The sequence below is a fragment of the Hemibagrus wyckioides genome, linkage group LG12 (assembly GCF_019097595.1).
Source record: "Hemibagrus wyckioides isolate EC202008001 linkage group LG12, SWU_Hwy_1.0, whole genome shotgun sequence".
Classification (NCBI taxonomy): domain Eukaryota; kingdom Metazoa; phylum Chordata; class Actinopteri; order Siluriformes; family Bagridae; genus Hemibagrus; species Hemibagrus wyckioides.
The window spans coordinates 7,535,265-7,558,549 of NC_080721.1; the positions used below are offsets into that span (position 1 = coordinate 7,535,265).

Genomic DNA, 23,285 nt, shown 5'->3' on the forward strand with positions numbered 1-23,285 from the left:
ATCCCACCCACTAACAGGTGCCATGATGAGGAGATCATCAGTGTTATTCACGTCACCTCTCACTGTTCATAATGTTATGCCTGGTGTATATATCACACTTTTGAACCTTTTATGGTTAATGTATTGGAACCTCCCTACAACAGGTCAGTCCTGTTATCACGTACATTACAGCAGCTATAAGCAGTCATTACCTCAGCAGCTGTTTTTTCCTTTGTGTTGTAAATTTCTAATACGAGTAAGACATTTCGCTGAAACAATGATTTTCATTTTCTCTCTGTGACTGAGTTGTTACTATAGAAATGATAATATTTTTAGATTAAAGTACACGCTAGGAGTTGATCTGTACATAAATAATGAACGCAGACGATGTTCCTCATGCTGGTCCACCAGGTCTGCCACGCTCATCTGCCTAAAGTGTGTCTTCGATACGATTCGTCACTGTCTTCTTCCAAGGCCAGGGTCGTCTCGAAGCCACTCGAGCCGGGCAATTAGCAACACACACTCCATTAATAACTCGGAACACGTGTCGTACTAGATAGAAGGACTGAATGCAACATTAACCTCCTTCACTTTTATTCCCTTCATCACTTCCAGTCACATGGAAACAAAAGTGAAAGGATTCACTTTCGAGACAGATGCAGGAGGGGCACAAAATATCAGAAATTTCCTCTAGATTAGATAAATACATTATTGATTTTTGTATTCATTTCCTAAAATCCTTATATATATAAATAATAAAAAAAAAAAAAATATTTATTTATTTTTTTTTTTTATTTATTTATTTATACTGCAGCTCACTTTTTTTTTATATATATAATTTTCTTAACTCACTCTTGATCCAAAATTTTTATCTGTCATATTTTTTAATCATTAAATCAGCTGCAGAAAATGACAAATAATAAAAGAGCCTAAAAGAGTATAAATGTTTGTCTTTTTTTTTTTTTTTTAAATCTGCCTCTGGGGGTCAGCAGGTGACATGCCGCCATTTTGGAAAAGCCCTGTCTCTGACCTGTAGGCACATTTATTTTGGACCAAATCCAAAAATAATTTCAAATCTGACCAAATCAGGTTGTATCTCACAAACCTGCTAGTGGAAAGCTTGTTAATAAACAAATTTTGGTAAATATAATGCTATTTAAAATATTTCATTACCAGTTTCCCAGCTTCCATTCACCAGTACATGATACAGTCCTACACGTCCTACTTCAACCATGGGTGTGTCCCAAATCACATACGTGTACACTCTTCTACCCTATTTTGTTCTAAATATTGTGAGTAGTGTGTTCACACTGAAATTTCGAAGAAGAAGAAGAGCAGAAGTATGGAATGCTGGACACTTCATGCACTCAACACTTGCAGCTTTGCTTATGTCACACTAAAGGGGCGGGGCAAAAATTTGAGATTCTACTATTAAGCAATTTAAACTTTTGAAAAGTTGTTTAAAAAGGGGAAAAAAACCCTGAGATTGAATATCCTGCAGTCCAGGTGTGTATAAAGTTTTATATAAAGTTTTGGTCTCGACTCTTCGTGTTCTTGGTCTGAACCACATCATTCTTTAAAGACATTTGTGCTCTTTTTTGCTGTTTTATTACCTTGTTATACTCTACATGCAGCTTCTCCTGCTCGCTCTCCAGTTTGTCTTTCAGGTTCTTCTGCTCCATGATGTTGTCCTGGATCTGGATCATCCTCATGTTCCGCTCTGAATACCAATAGACACACACCGATCAATAGAGTGATGCTTATCTACTTATGAACAAAGAAAAAAAATGCACATCAGAGGAAGAGGAGAGAGAGAGAGAGAGGGAACAGGAAGAGAGAGCGCTGATGAAGGAGAGGCCTCCTGCTGAAGCCTAATCGAGTGTGTGCCCAAGGTTACACCGCACATCTGCTCTAAGCATGGCTTGTTTGGAGGGCGAGTGCCTCTCTGCGAGACGACATACAGAGTGGAATGCATATCTGGCACTCGCTCTCGCATTCCGCCTGCTGTTTTTCAGTGAGGGATGGGTGTTATGACTGTTATGTGATAGTACGCAGCAGATGCCAGTACGTGTTACGGTACTTTTTAAATTTGCAAAGCAACTACGCTAGCTGGGAAAATGTGGAATTTCTACACAACAAACATCATTTCATCAACAACGCTAACAAGACTGGAACGTTCTCGCTGATCATATACAGCTGAGGTCAGGAATTTACATACGGTAAGCAGGACCTAAGACATTTAAGTAATATCAACGATTCACACCTGTCGTCTTGTTCAGAAATGTACACCCCCCTTGGCGCTTAACCTATCCTGGTGCCTTCTTGTTTGCAGCTTGTGTAGTAGTTGTGTACAGGTGTGAAAAGACGGAGCTCAAAATCATTTGGAAAGGAGGTCACGTAATCTAGAAGGTGCTGGAAAAAGCAAAGAACGTGCAGGAGCTGGAGGATTCTTCTGAAGAAAAGAGGGCTTAAGACAAACAAGGGCCTCATGAAGAACTCTCACAGAACAGAAAAACAGTCACTGATCATCCAGGTAACAGAGCGGGAAGAATCAAGTGTGTGCAAACTTTTAAACTGGTTCATTTGTGGGAATTCAGATCTTATTGTGTAAACATGGGTTATGTGAAATACAGTGAAAACTCGGCATACGAAGACTTTTTTGCAAGAAATTTGCATTGGCATATGAAGCATTTTTGACACACAGACGAACTGAACACCAGCTAAGTTGCGCGTACGTCCAGGAGCCGAACAAAACCAAGCGAAGCCAAACAGTTTACAAACTTTTTTCACCCATCAACGCACGATACCAACACTGCCTTCAACACGCGTTCAAAATCTAGGTGATTTTTCACATGATGTTTTGTTGACAGATCTGTGGGTGATCTGTTCTATTTTTAGCCCAAGCTTGGTGGCACGACTTCCTGTGAGGAGCCTTGATGTAGAATGCTAGGCTTGGGTCAGTGCTTTGTAAGCAGCCATAGAGTTTACATACACTTCATATTGGTAATAATGCTAATATTTTTGTGTGGCTGGAACGGAGTATCTGCATTTACATTATTTCTGACAGGAAAATTAATTTTGCAATACAAATTTTCAACTAAAGAATGAATTAAATTTGTATGCTGAGGTTCCACTGTAGTTATTTAGGGCAGAACTAACTAACTAACTAACTAACTAAATAATAATAATAATAATAACAATAATAATAATAATAATAATAATAATAATAATAATAATAATAATAATAATAAATTATTTGATCGTCTTCCCTGTTTTTAATTTTTTTTTAAAACAAGCCAACATTTTGTAGATTCTGCACGGCGTATCTAAACTTATGACCTCAATCGTAGTTAGCATTTTTTTTTAAAGCATTTTGAATAATTTAATCAAATTAATCAACAAACTATTAATCTAATAGTCGAGTAAATTGAGCAGAATAATTGAACTAATTGAGATCATTAATATTCAATGATCTATTAATTACAGGGTTTTTAATTTAACATTAATTTTTTCGGACAGTGGTTCTTGCGGTTCAGGTTTATATTAATGCACTCTTTCTAATGTTCTTGTTTCTATGGTAACAGCAGATGCATGGATGTTCAATGTGAACTTTTAAAAAGTCTGTGTATTTGCTGATAAAGGCTATACAGAGGACGTCTGTATAAAAATTAATGAAAGGCTGAGAAGAAAACAACCGTTTCTGTTTCAAAACATTAACTATAAATGGATAAAAATGACATTTTGCTCTTTAATTTGGTGAATTAAAAAAACTTTAGGGATGTGATCTTACAGGGAAACGATCAACTTTGTAGCATTTCATTTCTTACAGAAAGTAACTTCGGATCGATCCAATCATTTATTTATGAATTTATACAGTAATTTTAGAATCATTTCTCCTCGAAATTAATAAAAATGATGGCTGTATAAACGAATTCTAACAACACTGACCAATCAGGTGACCCAACAAATACAAAACTATGATTCTGTATTATCAAATACACTCAAATAATGTAGCAATGACAGAATAATAGTAAAAATAATTATAATTAAATAGTAACAGTAATAAATTTGAGCATACCGAGGTAGTAGTTGACGAAATCGGCGGTCAGCGCCGGCTGTTTGTGTTTCCGGCGTCCGTCCAGGCTGGCGCTGGCGTCTGCGGTGTCGGTGGCGAACACGTCCGTGCTGATCCCCATGAGCTCAGCTTTGCGCAGGAGCTTTCTCACGGCCGAGGCGCTGGAGGTGAGCGGACGTGGGAGCTTCTCTCGCGGCACCCACGCTTGAGGACGTGCATTCCGTGACACTTCTGCCTTCGCCCGGTACTGCTGCAGCCGAGCGCTGATCCTAGCCTGGCATCGTGGAGAGGAGAAAAAAAAAAAAAACCCAGACATCCACGTCAAAAATTCTAGCATCTTTAAAACCTCTTATATTTAGAGGGTATTCCTAAAGTGGAAATATGACACTACTGCAGTTCTGAGAGAAAGAGGAAGTCAGTGAAATCCCAGGATCTTAAAAAATGAGCTTCATGATCATGTCAGGACAAAAAGCTTGTACCTGTACTAAAAACCTTTCATTAACATACACTGATCAGGCGTAACATTATGACCACTGACAGGTGCCGTGAACAACACTGATGATCTCCTCATCATGGCACCTGTTAGTGGGTGGGATATATTAGGCAGCAAGTAAACATTTTGTCCTCAAAGTTGATGTGTTAGAAACAGGAAAAATGGAGAAGCGTAAGGATTTGAGTGAGTTTGTCAAGAAATTAAGATGGCTAGACGACTGGATCAGAGCATCTCCAAAACTGTAGCTCATGTGGGGTGTTCCCGGTCTGCAGTGGTCAGTGTCTATCAAAAGTATCTTTTATGTCCAGTACGTATCTTTTAAATCCTGGAGGCCCCACCTAACAGGACTTGCTGCTAACATCTTAGTGTCAGATACCACAGCACACCTTCAGGGATCTAGTGGAGCTCATGCCTTGAAGGGTTATGGCTGTTTTGGCACCAAAAGGGGGGTGATAATGTTATGCCTGATCGGTGTATTTACTTAATAACAGAAGCTCCCCAGCGTCTAGACATATGACATGAGTCTGAACAGAGGAAGACGGTTGTTGTATCCAAACATCCAAAAGAATCATCACTTTAAAGCATTAAACAGAGAAAGCTCTAGAAGACCTGGGCTTCAGGAGTCAGCTGCTTCTCTCTCTCATGCAGTGAGACTTTGCAGTAGGACTGGAGCGCCAGGTAGTTCTTCCTCTTCCACTTCCTGTCGAAGCGGTCAGCGTGCTGCTTACAGTAGGCGAAGAACGGGTCGGCTATGTCCTGGCGACGAGCGAGACGAAGAGAGTGAACATTTATGTCATTAGTTAGAGAGTGAATTAATTTTATCCTCCTAAATTTTAACATTTAAATGATTTCATTACATTTTTGCGTTCACTTATTTGCTTAGACATTTAGTCCATCCATCCATCCATCCATCCATCCACGTTTCCATCCATCTACCCTTTTATCCATCTTTCCAACCAAACCCCATCCATCCATCCATCCATGTTTCCATCCATCAATGTTTGTCCATCCATCCTTTTATCCATCTATCCACCCACCCATGTTTCCATCCGTCTATCCATCCATCCACCTATCTATTTATCTATATATCTATCTATCCATCCATCGATCCAACCACCCACCCATCAATCCATGCTTCCATCCATCCAACCACCCATCAATCCACGCATCCATCCTTTCACGTTTCCATCCATCCATCCGTCTGTCTATCTATCTATCTATCTATCTATCTATCTATCTATCTATCTATCTATCTATCTATCTATCTATCTATCTATCTATCTATCTATCTATCCATCCATCCATCCATCCATCCATCCATCCAACCACCCACCAATCCATGCATCCATCCTTCCACGTTTCCTTCCATCCATCCATCCATCTTTCATTTATTTACTAATCTGCTTATTTTGTTTAACTTCTTACTTTTAAAACCTCACATGTATATGAAATCTATTTATCATTTGTTATATTTTGGTATTTCATATCATTAAATAGCACCCATTTCTGATGTCTAAAATGAAACAAATTTATTATTATAAGCACTTTTACTGGTATTAATGATGACTGATCCCCCGGTTTATGTAGGTGCACTCAGAATGAGGAAGCTACTGCACTCGCTGTATTCCTTATCAAAAAGAGAATAAGCCGGACTTCAGTAAGCTCTGTTTCTAATCATATCTGCAGACTGACGTGAAGGGCACGGAGAAACGTGTAATGCAGGGTTAGGAATTTTAAAAGCACAATCTGGAACATTTGAAGTATTACGTGTCCTATCCTATTCCCAGATATTGTTCCAACACGACTATTTCTCCAGATTTCATTTTGCGTCCTCCAATTCTGCCATGCCTGATAATTCTAATGTATAGTTTCATTACTGGGGGGGGGAGATAGGAATATCTCCGCCGTCCTAGAGCTAGTGGTAATGACGTCCTGAGTTCTAGACTGGCGTCTGCGCCCGTGCAGATAACTGGTGACGAATACTCGATGACAACAGGCCTGTAAATTTCCTCACTTTAAAGGCTGGGAGGGTTTTACTGCGGACGTGAACTTTTGAGCTGCACCGAGCGAGAACCGAGGAACTACTGGGGAACAGCGTGGGCTGATTCATGTCTCAGCTCATAGACTGTGGACATTTTCTCCACCACTATTACACACACACAAAGAAATACTCGCTTGAGGTTGCAGGAAGAGCTGCCATTTTGTAGCGTGCCTGAGGAATCGTTTAAGCTTAAGGCGTCCTCCTGGATGCTATCAGCACGCTTACCTTTTGATACGGGGCCCTTTTGCACAGCTGACTGGATTAAGTGGATTGTGGCAAGTAGGCACTTTGCCCAAGTGTTTATCAGCACACAACGTCACCTTTAACACCAAGCCTCACAGATATGGGCTGCAAATTCCAGCTATGGGACTTGATGGGCTGTGACTATACACAACTTGTGTTTTGTTTTTCTTGTTTTTTTTCCCTCCTCCTTCTCTTTCAGAATATCAGCAGGGTCTGTGTGCTGAGTGATAAAGCCAGGACACTTTGTTAAAGCAAAAGGCAGCTTAATAAGTAAAGGAATGAAACAGGACAGGAAAATCAACAAAGACGCAAGGTTAATCTTAGCGTTCTGATAAGTCGATGATTTAAAGTGGACGCTGGAGACGTTTTCCAGAAAGCTTCAGCATATTAACATTTAAATGTTTTCTTTGTTCAATAACATAGAAAACTAGTACACTGGTGCTAATGAATGAAACGGAAATCGACTTGTCAGACATTTTCAATCAGTATAAACATATGAATCATTTTATGGCTATGAGTCTGATATAAAATGAGTGGCTTTCAGCGTGAGACGGGTGTTTTGCCCTTACATCGAATTTTACTGGATGAAGATATATATTAGCTGCTTATGAACAAGCGCTTGGGACATCTCCGAGAGCAGAAATGGGTTTGATATCAACATGTACAATGAAGAGAGAAACATTTGTGTGAAAAAAGCAGCATTTTTGGTGCAGAAATACTTGAGGAAAAACTACAAACTCTTTAAGTCTGCTTTCATATGACCTTCATATTAAGCATCACTGTGGAGTGTGACATGACAAAGACATTCAGCTGAGCATGAACACAACCAAACAGACACAAATTCCATTTTTTAACCATCTCTTGCACGAAGAGCTAAGTAGCCTATATATTGTCACATATATTACTGCATAGTGAAATTCTTTTTTTTGCATATCCCATCCTTAGAGTGCTGGGGTCAGAGTGCAGGGTCAGCCATGGATCAAGGGCCTTGCTCATAGGCCGAAGAGTGTCAGCTTGGGGCTTGAACCCTGATCTTCCAATCAAGGACCCAGAGCTTTAACCATTTAAGCATCCACTGCCCATTTTCTTTACATAGAAAGCGTACAAATGTATGAACTGTATAATCATTGAGAAAAGTCTTTTCTTTTTTTGTTAGGAGATGATTATTTATCAAGTCTTGGGTGTCACAGTTAAGCTGCACAGTCCTTACAGAATCAACACCTTCTGGACAGCACTCTTTTATTTGTAGTGTTAAAATTATTAGTGTCCAGAATCATTGCACAATCAACTCGCGTCATGTCGCTTGACAACATGAGCAAGCAGAACTGAAAGAACTGACTGTTTTCAGTAATATCACACTGATGAGATTTGCCGTAAATCCAAACGCCTCCTGTATTCCCGTGCTGCTGTGTTATTTATTTATATATTTATTTATTCCCCTCATGCCTGGATGCCTGGATAGCAGCAGCAGAGGCAGGGCATGAACTCTCCGGCATGAAGCAAGCTTTATAATGATGAAAGACTCAGAACAGCTTAGGGCTGTTTTATTAGCCTCCACACACACAGACAGCAAACACAGCTAGCACACCTGGCTTTACGAGAAGAGGATATAGGTTTATGATTGAGCGAAGAAAAATCATGAATCATCGGATATGGGAATTTTCCTTTTAGGGGATGGATGAAAATGTCTAAAGTGTCTTTTTCGGTCTGAACTAATCAACAGCACATCTGATTATTATCTGATTTTTTGTTGATGCTGGATTGAAAAATACAATGCCAAGACAAGCGCATAATGATTTAGCAGAAACTACTCATGCTGCACCATGCCAACTGGAAGTCTTTTGTCTCTTGAATTAAAGCTTGTAAAGCGTTTTCTTGACCTATTAGAGCTGCTAAAAATATTTTGTTTCATTTAAAAAAAAAAAATGATGCCCTCACCGGCCACTTGAATATCAACATGAACACTTATACAGTCATCCAATCTGCTAATCATGCCAGAAACTTCGAGCAGATCTATGCTCTGGTTAATGCTCACGTTGATGTCGTTCATGCAAAGGAGACTGGACAGTCTGGATAGAGCTGAAAAAAGGCTAGAGGAGCTCAAATAAGCTCTCTTCCCTCTTGACAAGAGCGGCGAACAGAAAAAGCATCTCAGAATGCACTACATGTTGAAACACTAAGACAGGTGAACGACAACAGCCGAAGACTACATCATGGTTCAGGTCTGTTAGGAAAGAACAGGAATCTGATGCTACAGAATCCAAACCGGACAGCTGAAGAAACATAGTCGGATGTTCCTAATAAAGTGGCTGGTGAGTGGATATTTTAATAAATAGAACAGGTTAGTTAGTTAAGACTCTCTCTCAAGTGATTCATAAAGTGTGTGAAACTAGTAAGTTACTACTATTTAAGGGTACTTTAGTAGTGAAATGATGAAAAGAAATATTGCATTTATGTTTAAAATAATTGAAATCATCCATCCATCCATCCATCCATCCATCAGTTGCAGGGAAGCAAAAATCTGTCCCAGAGGATTTAGGGTACAAGGCAGGGGATACGCACTCTCTCTCTCTCTCACACACACACACACACAAAACCAACCCCCCCCACACACACCCATCTGATCACCCATCCATCGATCCACCGACCCCCACCCACAACCACACACACACTCAATCACACCCATCCACACCAACTGAATCGCACCCACCCACACACATACACCAATATCCATCTACACACACACACACACACACACTGACACACATCCACACCCACATCCACTCCCACATACATCCACACCCACCCACAATCACCCCCACCCACCCCCACACACACACACACACACACCTGTTCACACACTACAGACAATTTAGATATGGCAATCAGCCTACAACGTATGTCTATGGACTGGGGGAGGAAAGCAAAGTAAGGGGAAAAAACAACAAATTAAGTCAAATTATTATTTTTTTAAATACAAAAAATAAATAAATAAATAAATGAGTAAAGTGAAATGTCAAATTAATTAAAAAAAAACAAGAAAACATTTTTAAAAATATAAATTTAATAATAAAAAAAAAATCCTGTAGCAGCCCTACATCCAGCCCAGTAAATATTCTGCTCTCACATCTTCAAGCAATTTCAAATTTCATGGGCCTGAATGAGTGTACATCATGCTCACCTCTTCTGCAGCAGCCTCAGATAGCAGCCCCTCTCGCTGAGCACACGTCACATGGAAGTAGGAGCGACACATGCCAGCGTCGCAGCTGATACACACTCCTGTACGGGCGAAGCGGGCGTCCTCGCAGAGACTGCACTCCTACACCACAAATCATATTCCATTAGTTATATTCAAGATTCAACAGTGATATTCCCAAAAATCCACACAAAGCAGATGTGTTATTGTTTACTGTGTGGAAAAATAAAAAAATCTGGCACGCCCTTCCTAGGGCATCATAATTATACATACTATAACTGAAAAGTTTGCGCCCAGAGTCGGGAATAGATTAGGGCTAATTTGGGGAAAGTCAATCACCGAGCTCCGCATGATGACTCCGTGTCAGAAGCTGAGCATGAAAATTCTTCGAACCTCATTATAAAATATGCACATCCATTTTTATTACATAAATCCATTACAGATAAGCCGGACACACGGACTCTAAAAGCTCGTTCGACTTTGTCAGCACATGACGCAATAGAAGGTCACAATTTCCCAAAGCTGAAAACGTGTCAATTGCGAGAGCTCAGAATTAAAATAATAATAGGCTTTTTCAACAGCAATTCCCTTTCAAATGTAAAGAACAAACCATTAAAGGACGACTTTAAAGTACTTTAAAAGTAATTTGCTTCGCGTCTTCTGACTTCTGTGACCCTAAAACTTGCTTTCAGGTAAAGTAAATGTCAAAATGCCTCAAATTCTTTGGATAAATGCCCAGACTGTAGTAATGGCACTGTTATGGAACTTTTATGAGTGTATGAAGCAGATGGCTTGATTAAGGGCACTTTCTCGTGTATCGGATTGATATGTTAGAGTCTTGTACATAGAAGAATTCTAGGAGGTAACACACAGGGCTTCTAATTCAGATTAATCAGCATGGCCTCACAATTGCAAAGCTGATAATTGTTCTGAATCAAACAGATAGATATAGACAGATAGATAGACAGCCAGATAGATAGATAGACAGGTAGACAGATTGACAGACAGACTTATCCCTTCAAAATGCAATTCAGATACCTTGCTTAACTTTTATAGCTACCTTCAGTGAAGAAGAAGATGACCCATTGAATCTACCCTATAGGGGAATTCTCTACTGAAATTTACTAGTCCATCTTCAAATCTAATGCCTTCTGATCCCACCATTAATACAAATGGGTCTCCAATGACCAGATATCCATCACAGGGCCACACATATAGACAGACAACCACACACACTTACACTCACTCCTATGGGCAATTTAGAATTACCAATCAACCTAATGTACAGGTTTTTGGACTGTGGGAGGAAACCGGAGTACCCGGAGTAAACCCATGCAGGCACGGGGAGAACATGCAAACTCCACACAGAAAGACCCCCTGCCTGTTCGAACCCAGGACCTTCTTGACCTCGTAAGGCAACAGTGCTAACCACTAAGCCACTGTGCTGCCATTTTTCAACATTTAAAACATAAAAACTTTTTCTGCTAAAGGTAGCTGTGTGGTGTTGCATGTGTTCGAGCTTTACATAGCATAAGACATAAGAAATGTCAAAGTTCTTCACTTCTCTAACCTTATAACTTTACCCTGTATATCAATCAAATGGCTCAGTTTAGCGTCCAATCATTTCATTTTAGCACCCAATCCAAAAAACTATTAAGAAGCATGCCATTTCCTCATCGACCATGACCTTCTCATACTACACAATGTAGTAGTGCTCTAAATATCCACGTGCATATGAATATGAATAAGCCCCTGGACCGCAGTGATGAAGTTGAGGATGAGCGCCACGGACTTTACCTCAGTAAAATATTAGGAAGTAGGAGAAAAAATACTTGTATAAGGAATCTCCTTCATCTCTGGAGAAGAAAGCTGATAACATGGCTATATTTAAATAATTATATATTTTATCAATTTTTCCCTAATACCAGGTTAGACTAATGACTAGTTTGATATGTAATTAGATACGTGAAATTCTAGCAGACGGTAAATATTGAATGGTGTTTTTAGGCAGGACTGCATAGTTGCTTTAAAATAAAACTGTTTCAGAAAAAAATAAAATAAAAAAACTACACCATTGCTTTAAAACAAAGGCATTTTAAAAGTAATAAAAGTTATAAAATATCTTTCAAACGAAAAGGTTACAGAAATAATAAAAATGATAAAATTGCTTCGAAGTAATAAAAATGATAAAATTGCTTTAAAACTAAAACCATTTTAGAAGTAAAAATTTTAAAATAAATGAAAAGAAAACTGTTTAGAAGTCAAGGTTTTTAAAATTTATTTTAAATAAAACCATTTTAGAAGTAATAAATTTTCTAAGATTGTTTTATAAAACAAAACCATTTTAGAGGAAATAAAAAAAAAATCATGAAATTTATAAATTATATAATTTTACATTTTATCCATTAAAAACATTAACCTTTTTAATACTGATAATTAAAAAAAAACTATTTTAGAAGAAAACAGTGTTTTAGAAAAAATAAAATATTTTATAGAAAAAATAATTTTCATAATTATAAAAACTATAGGTATATTTATTTATTTGTATATTTTAGCTGGATCCTTCCACGTTTTCCCATTTCTCGGTACATTGTCCATCCCTGGATATACAGAGTGATGAAAAGTTGACGGATCTGCTGTTACTGACCTTGGCTCCATATTTGGTGTAGTTCATTTCTGTCAGTGTTACAGGCCGGAGTTTGTCGATGTCTCCGAACGCCACTCCTGGAACGTAGAGCGCGCATACAACATGCACCCACCTTTAAAAAAACAGAGAACACAAGCGCACAGTTCATAAACAGGAAGAATATTTCTCCATGTTTATTGTTAATCAAAACAGAATGATCTTATATATGCTTGGTAATAAGTACAGCTTGTTTATGGAAAAAGTCTGTATTACGTAAACTGTTGTAGAGCACTGTGAATGCGTCATGTGCTGAAAGTGTAAAAGGTGAGAAATAAACTCTCTCATCCGTTTGTGAAGGTTTGTTTCATTCAACATGTCCAGGAAGGGAAGTCATCAGTTGCTGGGTCAAACACTCTCTCTCTAACATGACCATTTCTCTTGACAAAATGTTTAAATGCAGAAGCTGAAGGCCAATATAAAGATATCCATCTGCAGTGAGCACGCACTCCACACTTTAATTTGCTGTGTTTTTCATGCTCTAGTGAAGTAGCAAATTCAGGTGCAGGTGAGCTGAAGAAGCGCTATCAGTGATAACACAGCTCCAGCCTCCTCTCTCCACAATCTCTCTCTCCATAACCACCTCACTCACGGTCTCTCTCTCTCCCTAACCACCTCACTCACGGTCTCTCTCTCTCCCTAACCACCTCACTCACGGTCTCTCTCTCTCCCTAACCACCTCACTCACGGTCTCTCTCTCTCCCTAACCACCTCACTCACGGTCTCTCTCTCTCCCTAACCACCTCACTCACGGTCTCTCTCTCTCCCTAACCACCTCACTCACGGTCTCTCTCTCTCCCTAACCACCTCACTCACGGTCTCTCTCTCTCCATAACCACCTCACTCACGGTCTCTCTCTCTCCCTAACCACCTCACTCACGGTCTCTCTCTCTCCCTAACCACCTCACTCACGGTCTCTCTCTCTCTCCCTAACCACCTCACTCACGGTCTCTCTCTCTCCCTAACCACCTCACTCACGGTCTCTCTCTCTCCCTAACCACCTCACTCACGGTCTCTCTCTCTCCCTAACCACCTCACTCACGGTCTCTCTCTCTCCCTAACCACCTCACTCACGGTCTCTCTCTCTCCCTAACCACCTCACTCACGGTCTCTCTCTCTCCCTAACCACCTCACTCACGGTCTCTCTCTCTCCCTAACCACCTCACTCACGGTCTCTCTCTCTCCCTAACCACCTCACTCACGGTCTCTCTCTCTCCCTAACCACCTCACTCACGGTCTCTCTCTCTCCCTAACCACCTCACTCACGGTCTCTCTCTCTCCCTAACCACCTCACTCACAGTCTCTCTCTCTCCCTAACCACCTCACTCACGGTCTCTCTCTCTCCATAACCACCTCACTCACGGTCTCTCTCTCTCCCTAACCACCTCACTCACGGTCTCTCTCTCTCCCTAACCACCTCACTCACGGTCTCTCTCTCTCCCTAACCACCTCACTCACGGTCTCTCTCTCTCCCTAACCACCTCACTCACGGTCTCTCTCTCTCCCTAACCACCTCACTCACGGTCTCTCTCTCTCCATAACCACCTCACTCACGGTCTCTCTCTCTCCCTAACCACCTCACTCACGGTCTCTCTCTCTCCCTAACCACCTCACTCACGGTCTCTCTCTCTCCCTAACCACCTCACTCACGGTCTCTCTCTCTCCCTAACCACCTCACTCACGGTCTCTCTCTCTCCCTAACCACCTCACTCACGGTCTCTCTCTCTCCCTCTCTCTCTCTCTCTCTCTCCCTAACCACCTCACTCATGGTCTCTCTCTCTCTCTCTCTCTCTCTCTCTCCCTCCCTAACCACCTCACTCATGGTCTCTCTCTCTCTCTCTCTCTCTCTCTCTCTCTCTCTCTCTCTCTCTCTCTCTCTCCCTAACCACCTCACTCACGGTCTCTCTCTCTCCCTAACCACCTCACTCACGGTCTCTCTCTCTCCCTAACCACCTCACTCACGGTCTCTCTCTCTCCCTAACCACCTCACTCACGGTCTCTCTCTCTCCATAACCACCTCACTCATGGTCTCTCTCTCTCTCTCTCTCTCTCTCTCCCTCCCTAACCACCTCACTCATGGTCTCTCTCTCTCTCTCTCTCTCTCTCACTGTCTCTCTCTCCCTAACCACCTCACTCACGGTCTCTCTCTCTCTCCCTAACCACCTCACTCACGGTCTCTCTCTCTCTCACTGTCTCTCTCTCTCCCTAACCACCTCACTCACAGTCTCTCTCTCACTGTCTCTCTCTCTCCATAACCACCTCACTCATGGTCTCTCTCTTTCTCTCGCAGTCTCTCTCTCTCCCTAACCACCTCACTCATGGTCTCTCTCTCTCTCTCTCTCTCTCTCTCTCTCTCTCTCTCCCTAACCACCTCACTCACGGTCTCTCTCTCTCCCTAACCACCTCACTCACGGTCTCTCTCTCTCTCCCTAACCACCTCACTCACGGTCTCTCTCTCTCTCTCACTGTCTCTCTCTCTCCCTAACCACCTCACTCACAGTCTCTCTCTCACTGTCTCTCTCTCCCTAACCACCTCACTCACGGTCTCTCTCTCTCTCCCTAACCACCTCACTCACGGTCTCTCTCTCTCTCACTGTCTCTCTCTCTCCCTAACCACCTCACTCACAGTCTCTCTCTCACTGTCTCTCTCTCTCCATAACCACCTCACTCATGGTCTCTCTCTTTCTCTCGCAGTCTCTCTCTCTCCCTAACCACCTCACTCATGGTCTCTCTCTCTCTCTCTCTCTCTCTCTCTCTCTCCCTAACCACCTCACTCACGGTCTCTCTCTCTCCCTAACCACCTCACTCACGGTCTCTCTCTCTCTCCCTAACCACCTCACTCACGGTCTCTCTCTCTCTCTCACTGTCTCTCTCTCTCCCTAACCACCTCACTCACAGTCTCTCTCTCACTGTCTCTCTCTCTCCATAACCACCTCACTCATGGTCTCTCCCTTTCTCTCACAGTCTCTCTCTCTCCCTAACCACCTCACTCATGGTCTCTCTCTCTCTCTCTCCCTAACCACCTCACTCATGGTCTCTCTCTCTCTCTCTCTCTCACTGTCTCTCTCTCCCTAACCACCTCACTCACGGTCTCTCTCTCTCTCCCTAACCACCTCACTCACGGTCTCTCTCTCTCTCCCTAACCACCTCACTCACAGTCTCTCTCTCTCTCTCTCTCTCTCTCTCTCTCCCTAACCACCTCACTCACACTCTCTCTCTCTCTCTCTCTCTCTCTCTCTCTCCCTAACCACCTCACTCACGGTCTCTCTCTCTCTCCCTAACCACCTCACTCACGGTCTCTCTCTCTCCCTAACCACCTCACTCACGGTCTCTCTCTCTCCCTAACCACCTCACTCACGGTCTCTCTTTCTCCCTAACCACCTCACTCATGGTCTCTCTCTCTCTCTCTCTCTCTCTCCCTAACCACCTCACTCATGGTCTCTCTCTCTCTCTCCCTAACCACCTCACTCATGGTCTCTCTCTCTCTCTCTCTCTCTCTCTCTCTCTCTCTCACTGTCTCTCTCTCCCTAACCACCTCACTCACGGTCTCTCTCTCTCTCCCTAACCACCTCACTCACGGTCTCTCTCTCTCTCACTGTCTCTCTCTCTCCCTAACCACCTCACTCACAGTCTCTCTCTCACTGTCTCTCTCTCTCCATAACCACCTCACTCATGGTCTCTCTCTCTCAATGTCTCTCTCTCTCCCTAACCACCTCACTCACGGTCTCTCTCTCTCACTGTCTCTCTCTCTCTCTCTCTCTCTCTCTCTCTCTCTAACCACCTCACTCATGGTCTCTCTCTCGCTCTCTCTCTCTAACCACCTAACTCATTGTCTCTCTCTCTCTCTCTAACCACCTCACTTACTGTCTCTCTCCCTAACCACCTCATTCACTCTCTCTCTCTCTCTCTCATGGTCTCTCTCTCACTCTCTCTCTCTCTAAAAACCTATCTCACTGTCTCTCTCTCTCTCTCTCTTCTCCCCCTAACCACCTCACTCACTGTCTCACTCTCTCACTCTGTCTCTCTCTCCCTAACCACCTCACTCACTGTCTCTCACTCTCTCTAACCACCTTACTCACTGGCTTACTCTCTTTCTCTCTCCCCTCACTCTCTCATTTATCCTCTCACCACCTCACTCTCCCACTCTCTCTCTAATTCTCTCTCTCTCTGTACACTTATTTAATCTAACTGATGAAGACTAATCCCTTCAAAATGCAATTCAGACACCTTGCTTCAAATGCCCTCTTATGCTATCATTCCATTTTTCTTTTTCTCCCTCTTGCTATCTACAGCATGCTATCTTTCTTATTACGTTTTGCCAAGCTACAAACTCAGCTGCTAACATAACCGCAAGTCATAGATATGAAGATATATAGATATATAGATAGATAGCCAGCCAGCCAGCCAGATAGATAGATAGACAGATAGATAGTTCATAAGTTTGCTATTACAGTTTTAAAGAAAACCTGTGTTCAATGATGTGATACATTTCAGGTTGAGTCTCGGGGGTAAGTAAAGATGGGAGAATATTGACAACATTTTGAGGGGGTTTTGACTTTCAGTTTCTCAGTCACATGACTTTTCCTCTAACGGCCCTACACAATTTAACAGCATGATGTCAGCTATTCATAACGCCTAATAAACATTGCTATAAAGCGTAAACATTTTCAATAAATCATGTTAACCATGTCTATAAAGCATTATGAGTGTATTATAGCATGTTATTAATCCGTTTAAATGTTATTACAGATAAGTGTTACTAAGGGAATCTTAAAATCGCACCTTCCAGCGTCTGTCTCTTTAAAGATCCCGTCCTGACTGGGGCAGAGCTCACAGCTGGGCATCACACCATTTTTACAAGCGTCGCAGAACCACGGCTCTGTGGAGTTCTCCGAGGCCGAGCTCATGATGGAGTCGCTCTCACCGTCAACCCCGTAGCAGCCTGAGGAAAAATATGTTAAGAGCAAAAATGAGTTTTCTTAACAGACTGTAAAATGCTTCCAAAAATTCGAGAATCTTGCATCATTTGGTTTTCTGTATCTGCGCAGAGAAAACATGAGTTTCATAAGAACCCTGCAGCGTCGCCTGTCTGCTTCCACATTCACACCAGCACACAGAATTCCTCCAGAAAACTGAGCACATAATCAGTGCAGAAAATACACACAAATCTAAAAATAACACATTACATAGACTCTCTCTCTCTCTGTAACTCACTCACTCTCTCTCTCTCTCTCTCTCTCTCTCTCTCTCTCTGTAACTCACTCACTCACTCTCTCTCTCTCTCTTTCTCTCTCTCTCTGTAACTCACTCACTCTCTCTCTCTCTCTCTCTGTAACTCACTCACTCACTCTCTCTCTCTCTCTCTTTCTCTCTCTCTCTTTCTCTCGCTCTCTGTAACTCACTCACTCTCTCTCTCTCTCTCTGTCACTCACTCACTCTCTCTCTCTCTCTCTGTAACTCACTCACTCTCTCTCTCACTCTCTCTCTCTTCGTAACTCACTCACTCTCTCTCTCTGTAACTCTCTCTCTCTCTCTCTCTGTAACTCACTCACTCACTCTCTCTCTCTCTCTCTGTAACTCACTCACTCACTCTCTCTCTCTCTCTCTCTCTCTGTAACTCACTCACTCTCTCTCTCTCTCTCTCTGTAACTCACTCACTCTCTCTCTCTCTCTGTAACTCACTCACTCTCTCTCTGTAACTCACTCACTCTCTCTCTCTCTCTCTCTCTGTAACTCACTCACTCACTCTCTCTCTCTGTAACTCACTCACTCTCTCTCTCTCTCTCTGTAACTCACTCACTCACTCTCTATCTCTCTCTCTCTCTCTGTAACTCACTCACTCTCTCTCTCTCTCTCTGTAACTCACTCACTCTCTCTCTCTCTCTCTGTAACACACTCACTCACTCTCTCACTCTCTCTTTCTCTCTCTCTCTCTGTAACTCACTCACTCACTCTCTCTCTCTTTCTCTCTCTCTCTGTAACTCACTCACTCTCTCTCTCTCTCTCTCTGTAACACACTCACTCACTCTCTCACTCTCTCTCTGTAACTCACTCACTCACTCTCTCTCTCTCTCTCTCTCTCTCTCTGTAACTCACTCACTCACTCTCTCTGTAACTCACTCACTCACTCTCTCTCTCTCTCTGTAACTCTCTCTCTCTCTCTCTCTCTCTCTCTGTAACTCACTCACTCTCTCTCTCTCTCTCTGTAACTCACCACTCACTCTCTCTCTCTCCTCTCTCTCTCCTCTCTGTAACTCACTCACTCTCTCTCTCTGTAACTCTCTCTCTCTCTCTCTCTGTAACTCACTCACTCACTCTTTCTCTCTCTCTCTGTAACTCACTCACTCACTCTCTCTCTCTCTCTGTAACTCACTCACTCTCTCTCTCTCTCTCTCTGTAACTCACTCACTCACTCTCTCTCTCTCTGTAACTCACTCACTCACTCTCTCTCTCTCTCTGTAACTCACTCACTCTCTCTCTCTCTCTCTCTCTCTGTAACTCACTCACTCACTCTCTCTCTCTGTAACTCACTCACTCTCTCTCTCTCTCTCTGTAACTCACTCACTCACTCTCTATCTCTCTCTCTCTCTCTGTAACTCACTCACTCTCTCTCTCTCTCTCTGTAACTCACTCACTCACTCTCTCTCTCTCTGTAACACACTCACTCACTCTCTCACTCTCTCTTTCTCTCTCTCTCTCTGTAACTCACTCACTCACTCTCTCTCTCTTTCTCTCTCTCTCTCTGTAACTCACTCACTCTCTCTCTCTCTCTCTCTCTGTAACTCACTCGCTCACTCTCTCACTCACTCTCTCTCTCTGTAACACACTCACTCTCTCTCTCTCTCTCTGTAACTCACTCACTCACTCTCTCTCTCTCTCTCTCTGTAACACACTCACTCACTCTCTCACTCACTCTCTCTCTCTGTAACTCACTCACTCTCTCTCTCTCTCTCTCTGTAACTCACTCACTAACTCTCTCTCTCTCTGTAACTCACTCACTCTCTCTCTGTAACTCACTCACTCTCACTCTCTCTCTCTCTCTCTCTCTCTCTGTAACACACTCACTCACTCTCTCTCTGTAACTCTCTCTCTCTCTCTCTCTGTAACACACTCACTCACTCTCTCTCTGTAACTCACTCTCTCTCTCTCTCTCTCTCTCTCTCTCTCTCTCTGTAACACACTCACTCACTCTCTCTCTCTCACTCTGTAACTCACTCACTCACTCTCTCTCTCTCTCTGTAACACACTCACTCACTCTCTCTCTCTCACTCTGTAACTCACTCACTCACTCTCACTCTCTCTCTGTAACTCACTCACTCTCTCTCTCTCTCTCTCTCTGTAACACACTCACTCACTCTCTCTCTCTCTCTCTGTAACTCACTCACTAACTCTCTCTCTCTCTGTAACTCACTCACTCACTCTCTCTCTGTAACTCACTCACTCTCTCTCTCTCTCACTCTCTCTCTCTCTCTGCAACACACTCACTCACTCTCTCTCTCTCTGTAACTCACTCACTCTCTCTCTCTCTCTCTCTCTAACACACTCACTCACTCTCTCTCTCTCTCACTCTGTAACTCAGTCACTCACTCTCTCTCTCTCTCTCTCTCTCTCTCTCTCTGTAACACACTCACTCACTCTCTCTCTCTCTCTGTAACTCACACACTCACTCACTCTCTCTCTCTCTGTAACTCACTCACTCACTCACTCTCTCTCTGTAACACACTCACTCACTCTCTCTCTGTAACACACTCACTCACTCTCTCTCTCTCTCTCTCTCTGTAACTCACTCACTCTCTCTCTCTCTGTAACTCACTCACTCTCTCTCTCTCACTCTGTAACACACTCACTCACTCTCTCTCTGTAACTCACTCTCTCTCTCTCTCTCTGTAACTCTCTCTCTCTCTCTCTCTCTCTCTCTGTAACACACTCACTCACTCTCTCTCTCTCACTCTGTAACACACTCACTCACTCTCTCTCTGTAACTCTCTCTCTCTCTCTCTCTCTCTCTCTGTAACACACTCTCTCACTCTCTCTCTCTCTCTCTGTAACACACTCACTCTCTCTCTCTCTCTCTCTCTCTCTCTCTCTCTGTAACTCACTCACTCACTCTCTCTCTCTCTCTCTGTAACACACTCACTCACTCTCTCTCTCTCTCTCTGTAACTCACTCACTAACTCTCTCTCTCTCTCTGTAACTCACTCACTCTCTCTCTCTCTCTCTCTCTAACACACTCACTCACTCTCTCTCTCTCTCTCTCTCTCTCTCTCTCTCTCTCTCACTCTGTAACACACTCACTCACTCTCTCTCTGTAACTCACTCACTCTCTCTCTCTCTCTGTAACACACTCACTCACTCTCTCTCTCTCACTCTGTAACTCACTCACTCACTCTCTCTCTCTCTCTGTAACACACTCACTCACTCTCTCTCTCTCACTCTAACACACTCACTCACTCTCTCTCTGTAACACACTCACTCACTCACTCTCTCTCTCTCTGTAACACACTCACTCACTCTCTCTCTCTCTCTGTAACACACTCACTCACTCACTCTCTCTCTCTCTCTCTCTCTGTAACACACTCACTCACTCTCTCTCTCTCTCTCTCTCTCTCTCTGTAACACACTCACTCTCTCTCTCTCTGTAACTCACTCACTCTCTCTCTCTCTCTCTCTCTCTCTCTCTGCAACACACTCACTCACTCTCTCTCTCTCTCTGTAACTCACTCACTCACTCTCTCTCTCTCTCTCTAACACACTCACTCACTCTCTCTCTCTCTCACTCTGTAACTCAGTCACTCACTCTCTCTCTCTCTCTCTCTCTCTCTCTCTCACTCTGTAACACACTCACTCTCTCTCTCTCTCTCTGTAACTCACTCACTCTCTCTCTCTCTCTCTCACTCTGTAACTCACTCACTCTCTCTCTCTGTCTGTAACTCACTCACTCTCTCTCTCTCTCTCTGTAACACACTCACTCACTCTCTCTCTCTCTGTAACTCACTCACTCTCTCTCTCTGTCTGTAACTCACTCTCTCTCACTCTCTCTCTCTGTAACTCACTCACTCACTCTCTCTCTCTGTAACTCACTCACTCTCTCTCTCTCTGTAACTCACTCACTCACTCTCACTCTCTCTCTCTGTAACTCACTCACTCTCTCTCTCTGTAACTCACTCACTCTCTCTCTCTCTCTCTCTCTCTCTCTCTGTAACACACTCACTCTCTCTCTCTCTGTAACACACTCACTCACTCTCTCTCTCTCTCTCTCTCTCTCTCTCTCTCTCTCTCTCTGTAACTCACTCACTCTCTCTCTCTCTCTCTCTCTCTCTCTCTCTGTAACTCACTCACTCTCTCTCTCTCTTCTCTCTCTGTAACACACCTCACTCACTCTCTCTCTCTCTCTGTAACTCACCTCACTCTCTCTCTCTGTCTGTAACCTCACTCTCTCTCACTCTCTCCTCTCTGTAACTCACTCACTCACTCTCTCTCTCTGTAACTCACTCACTCTCTCTCTCTCTCTGTAACTCACTCACTCACTCTCTCTCTCTCTAACACACTCACTCACTCTCACTCTCTCTCTCTGTAACTCACTCACTCTCTCTCTCTGTAACTCACTCACTCTCTCTCTCTCTCTCTCTCTCTCACTCTGTAACACACTCACTCTCTCTCTCTCTGTAACACACTCACTCACTCTCTCTCTCTCTCTCTCTCTCTCTCTCTCTCTCTCTCTCTCTCTCTAACACACTCACTCTCTCTCTCTCTGTAACTCACTCACTCTCTCTCTCTCTCTCTCTCTCTCTCTGTAACACACTCACTCACTCTCTCTCTCTCACTCTAACTCACTCACTCTCTCTCTCTCTCTCTCTCTCTGTAACACACTCACTCTCTCTCTCTCTGTAACACACTCACTCACTCTCTCTCTCTCTCTCTCTCTCTCTCTGTAACACACTCACTCTCTCTCTCTCTGTAACTCACTCACTCTCTCTCTCACTCTCTCTCTCTCTCTGCAACACACTCACTCACTCTCTCTCTCTGTAACTCACTCACTCACTCTCTCTCTCTCTCTCTCTCTCTCTCTCTCTGTAACACACTCACTCACTCTCTCTCTCTCACTCTGTAACTCAGTCACTCACTCTCTCTCTCTGTAACTCACTCACTCTCTCTCTCTCTGTAACTCACTCACTCTCTCTCTCTCTCTCTGTAACACACTCACTCACTCACTCTCTCTCTCTCTGTAACTCACTCACTCACTCACTCTCTCTCTCTCTCTCTGTAACACACTCACTCACTCACTCTCTCTCTCTCTGTAACTCACTCACTCACTCTCTCTCTCTCTCTCTGTCTGTAACTCACTCACTCACTCACTCTCTCTCTCTCTCTGTAACACACTCACTCACTCTCTCTCTCTCTTTCTCACTCTGTAACACACTCACTCTCTCTCTCTGTAACTCACTCACTCTCTCTCTCTGTCTGTAACTCACTCACTCACTCTCTCTCTCTCTCTGTAACACTCACTCACTCTCTCTCTCTCTCTCTGTAACTCACTCACTCTCTCTCTCTCTCTCTCTCTCTCTCTCTCTCTGT

The 23,285-nt window shown here is 43.0% G+C and overlaps 1 protein-coding gene across 2 annotated transcripts in view; it reads right to left on the bottom strand.

Annotated features, from left to right (window-relative positions):
• phf14 (PHD finger protein 14) overlaps positions 1-23,285 on the bottom strand; it is a 110,767-nt gene that overhangs the window by 57,469 nt on the left and 30,013 nt on the right. For both annotated transcript variants that reach the window (XM_058404852.1, XM_058404853.1), the window contains 6 exons: positions 17,493-17,652; positions 12,675-12,786; positions 10,013-10,150; positions 5,157-5,303; positions 4,058-4,328; positions 1,593-1,699 (listed from right to left, as the gene is read on the bottom strand). In XM_058404852.1, coding sequence (XP_058260835.1) covers positions 1,593-1,699; positions 4,058-4,328; positions 5,157-5,303; positions 10,013-10,150; positions 12,675-12,786; positions 17,493-17,652 — 935 coding nt within the window. The remainder of the gene's footprint in view (positions 1-1,592; positions 1,700-4,057; positions 4,329-5,156; positions 5,304-10,012; positions 10,151-12,674; positions 12,787-17,492; positions 17,653-23,285) is intronic.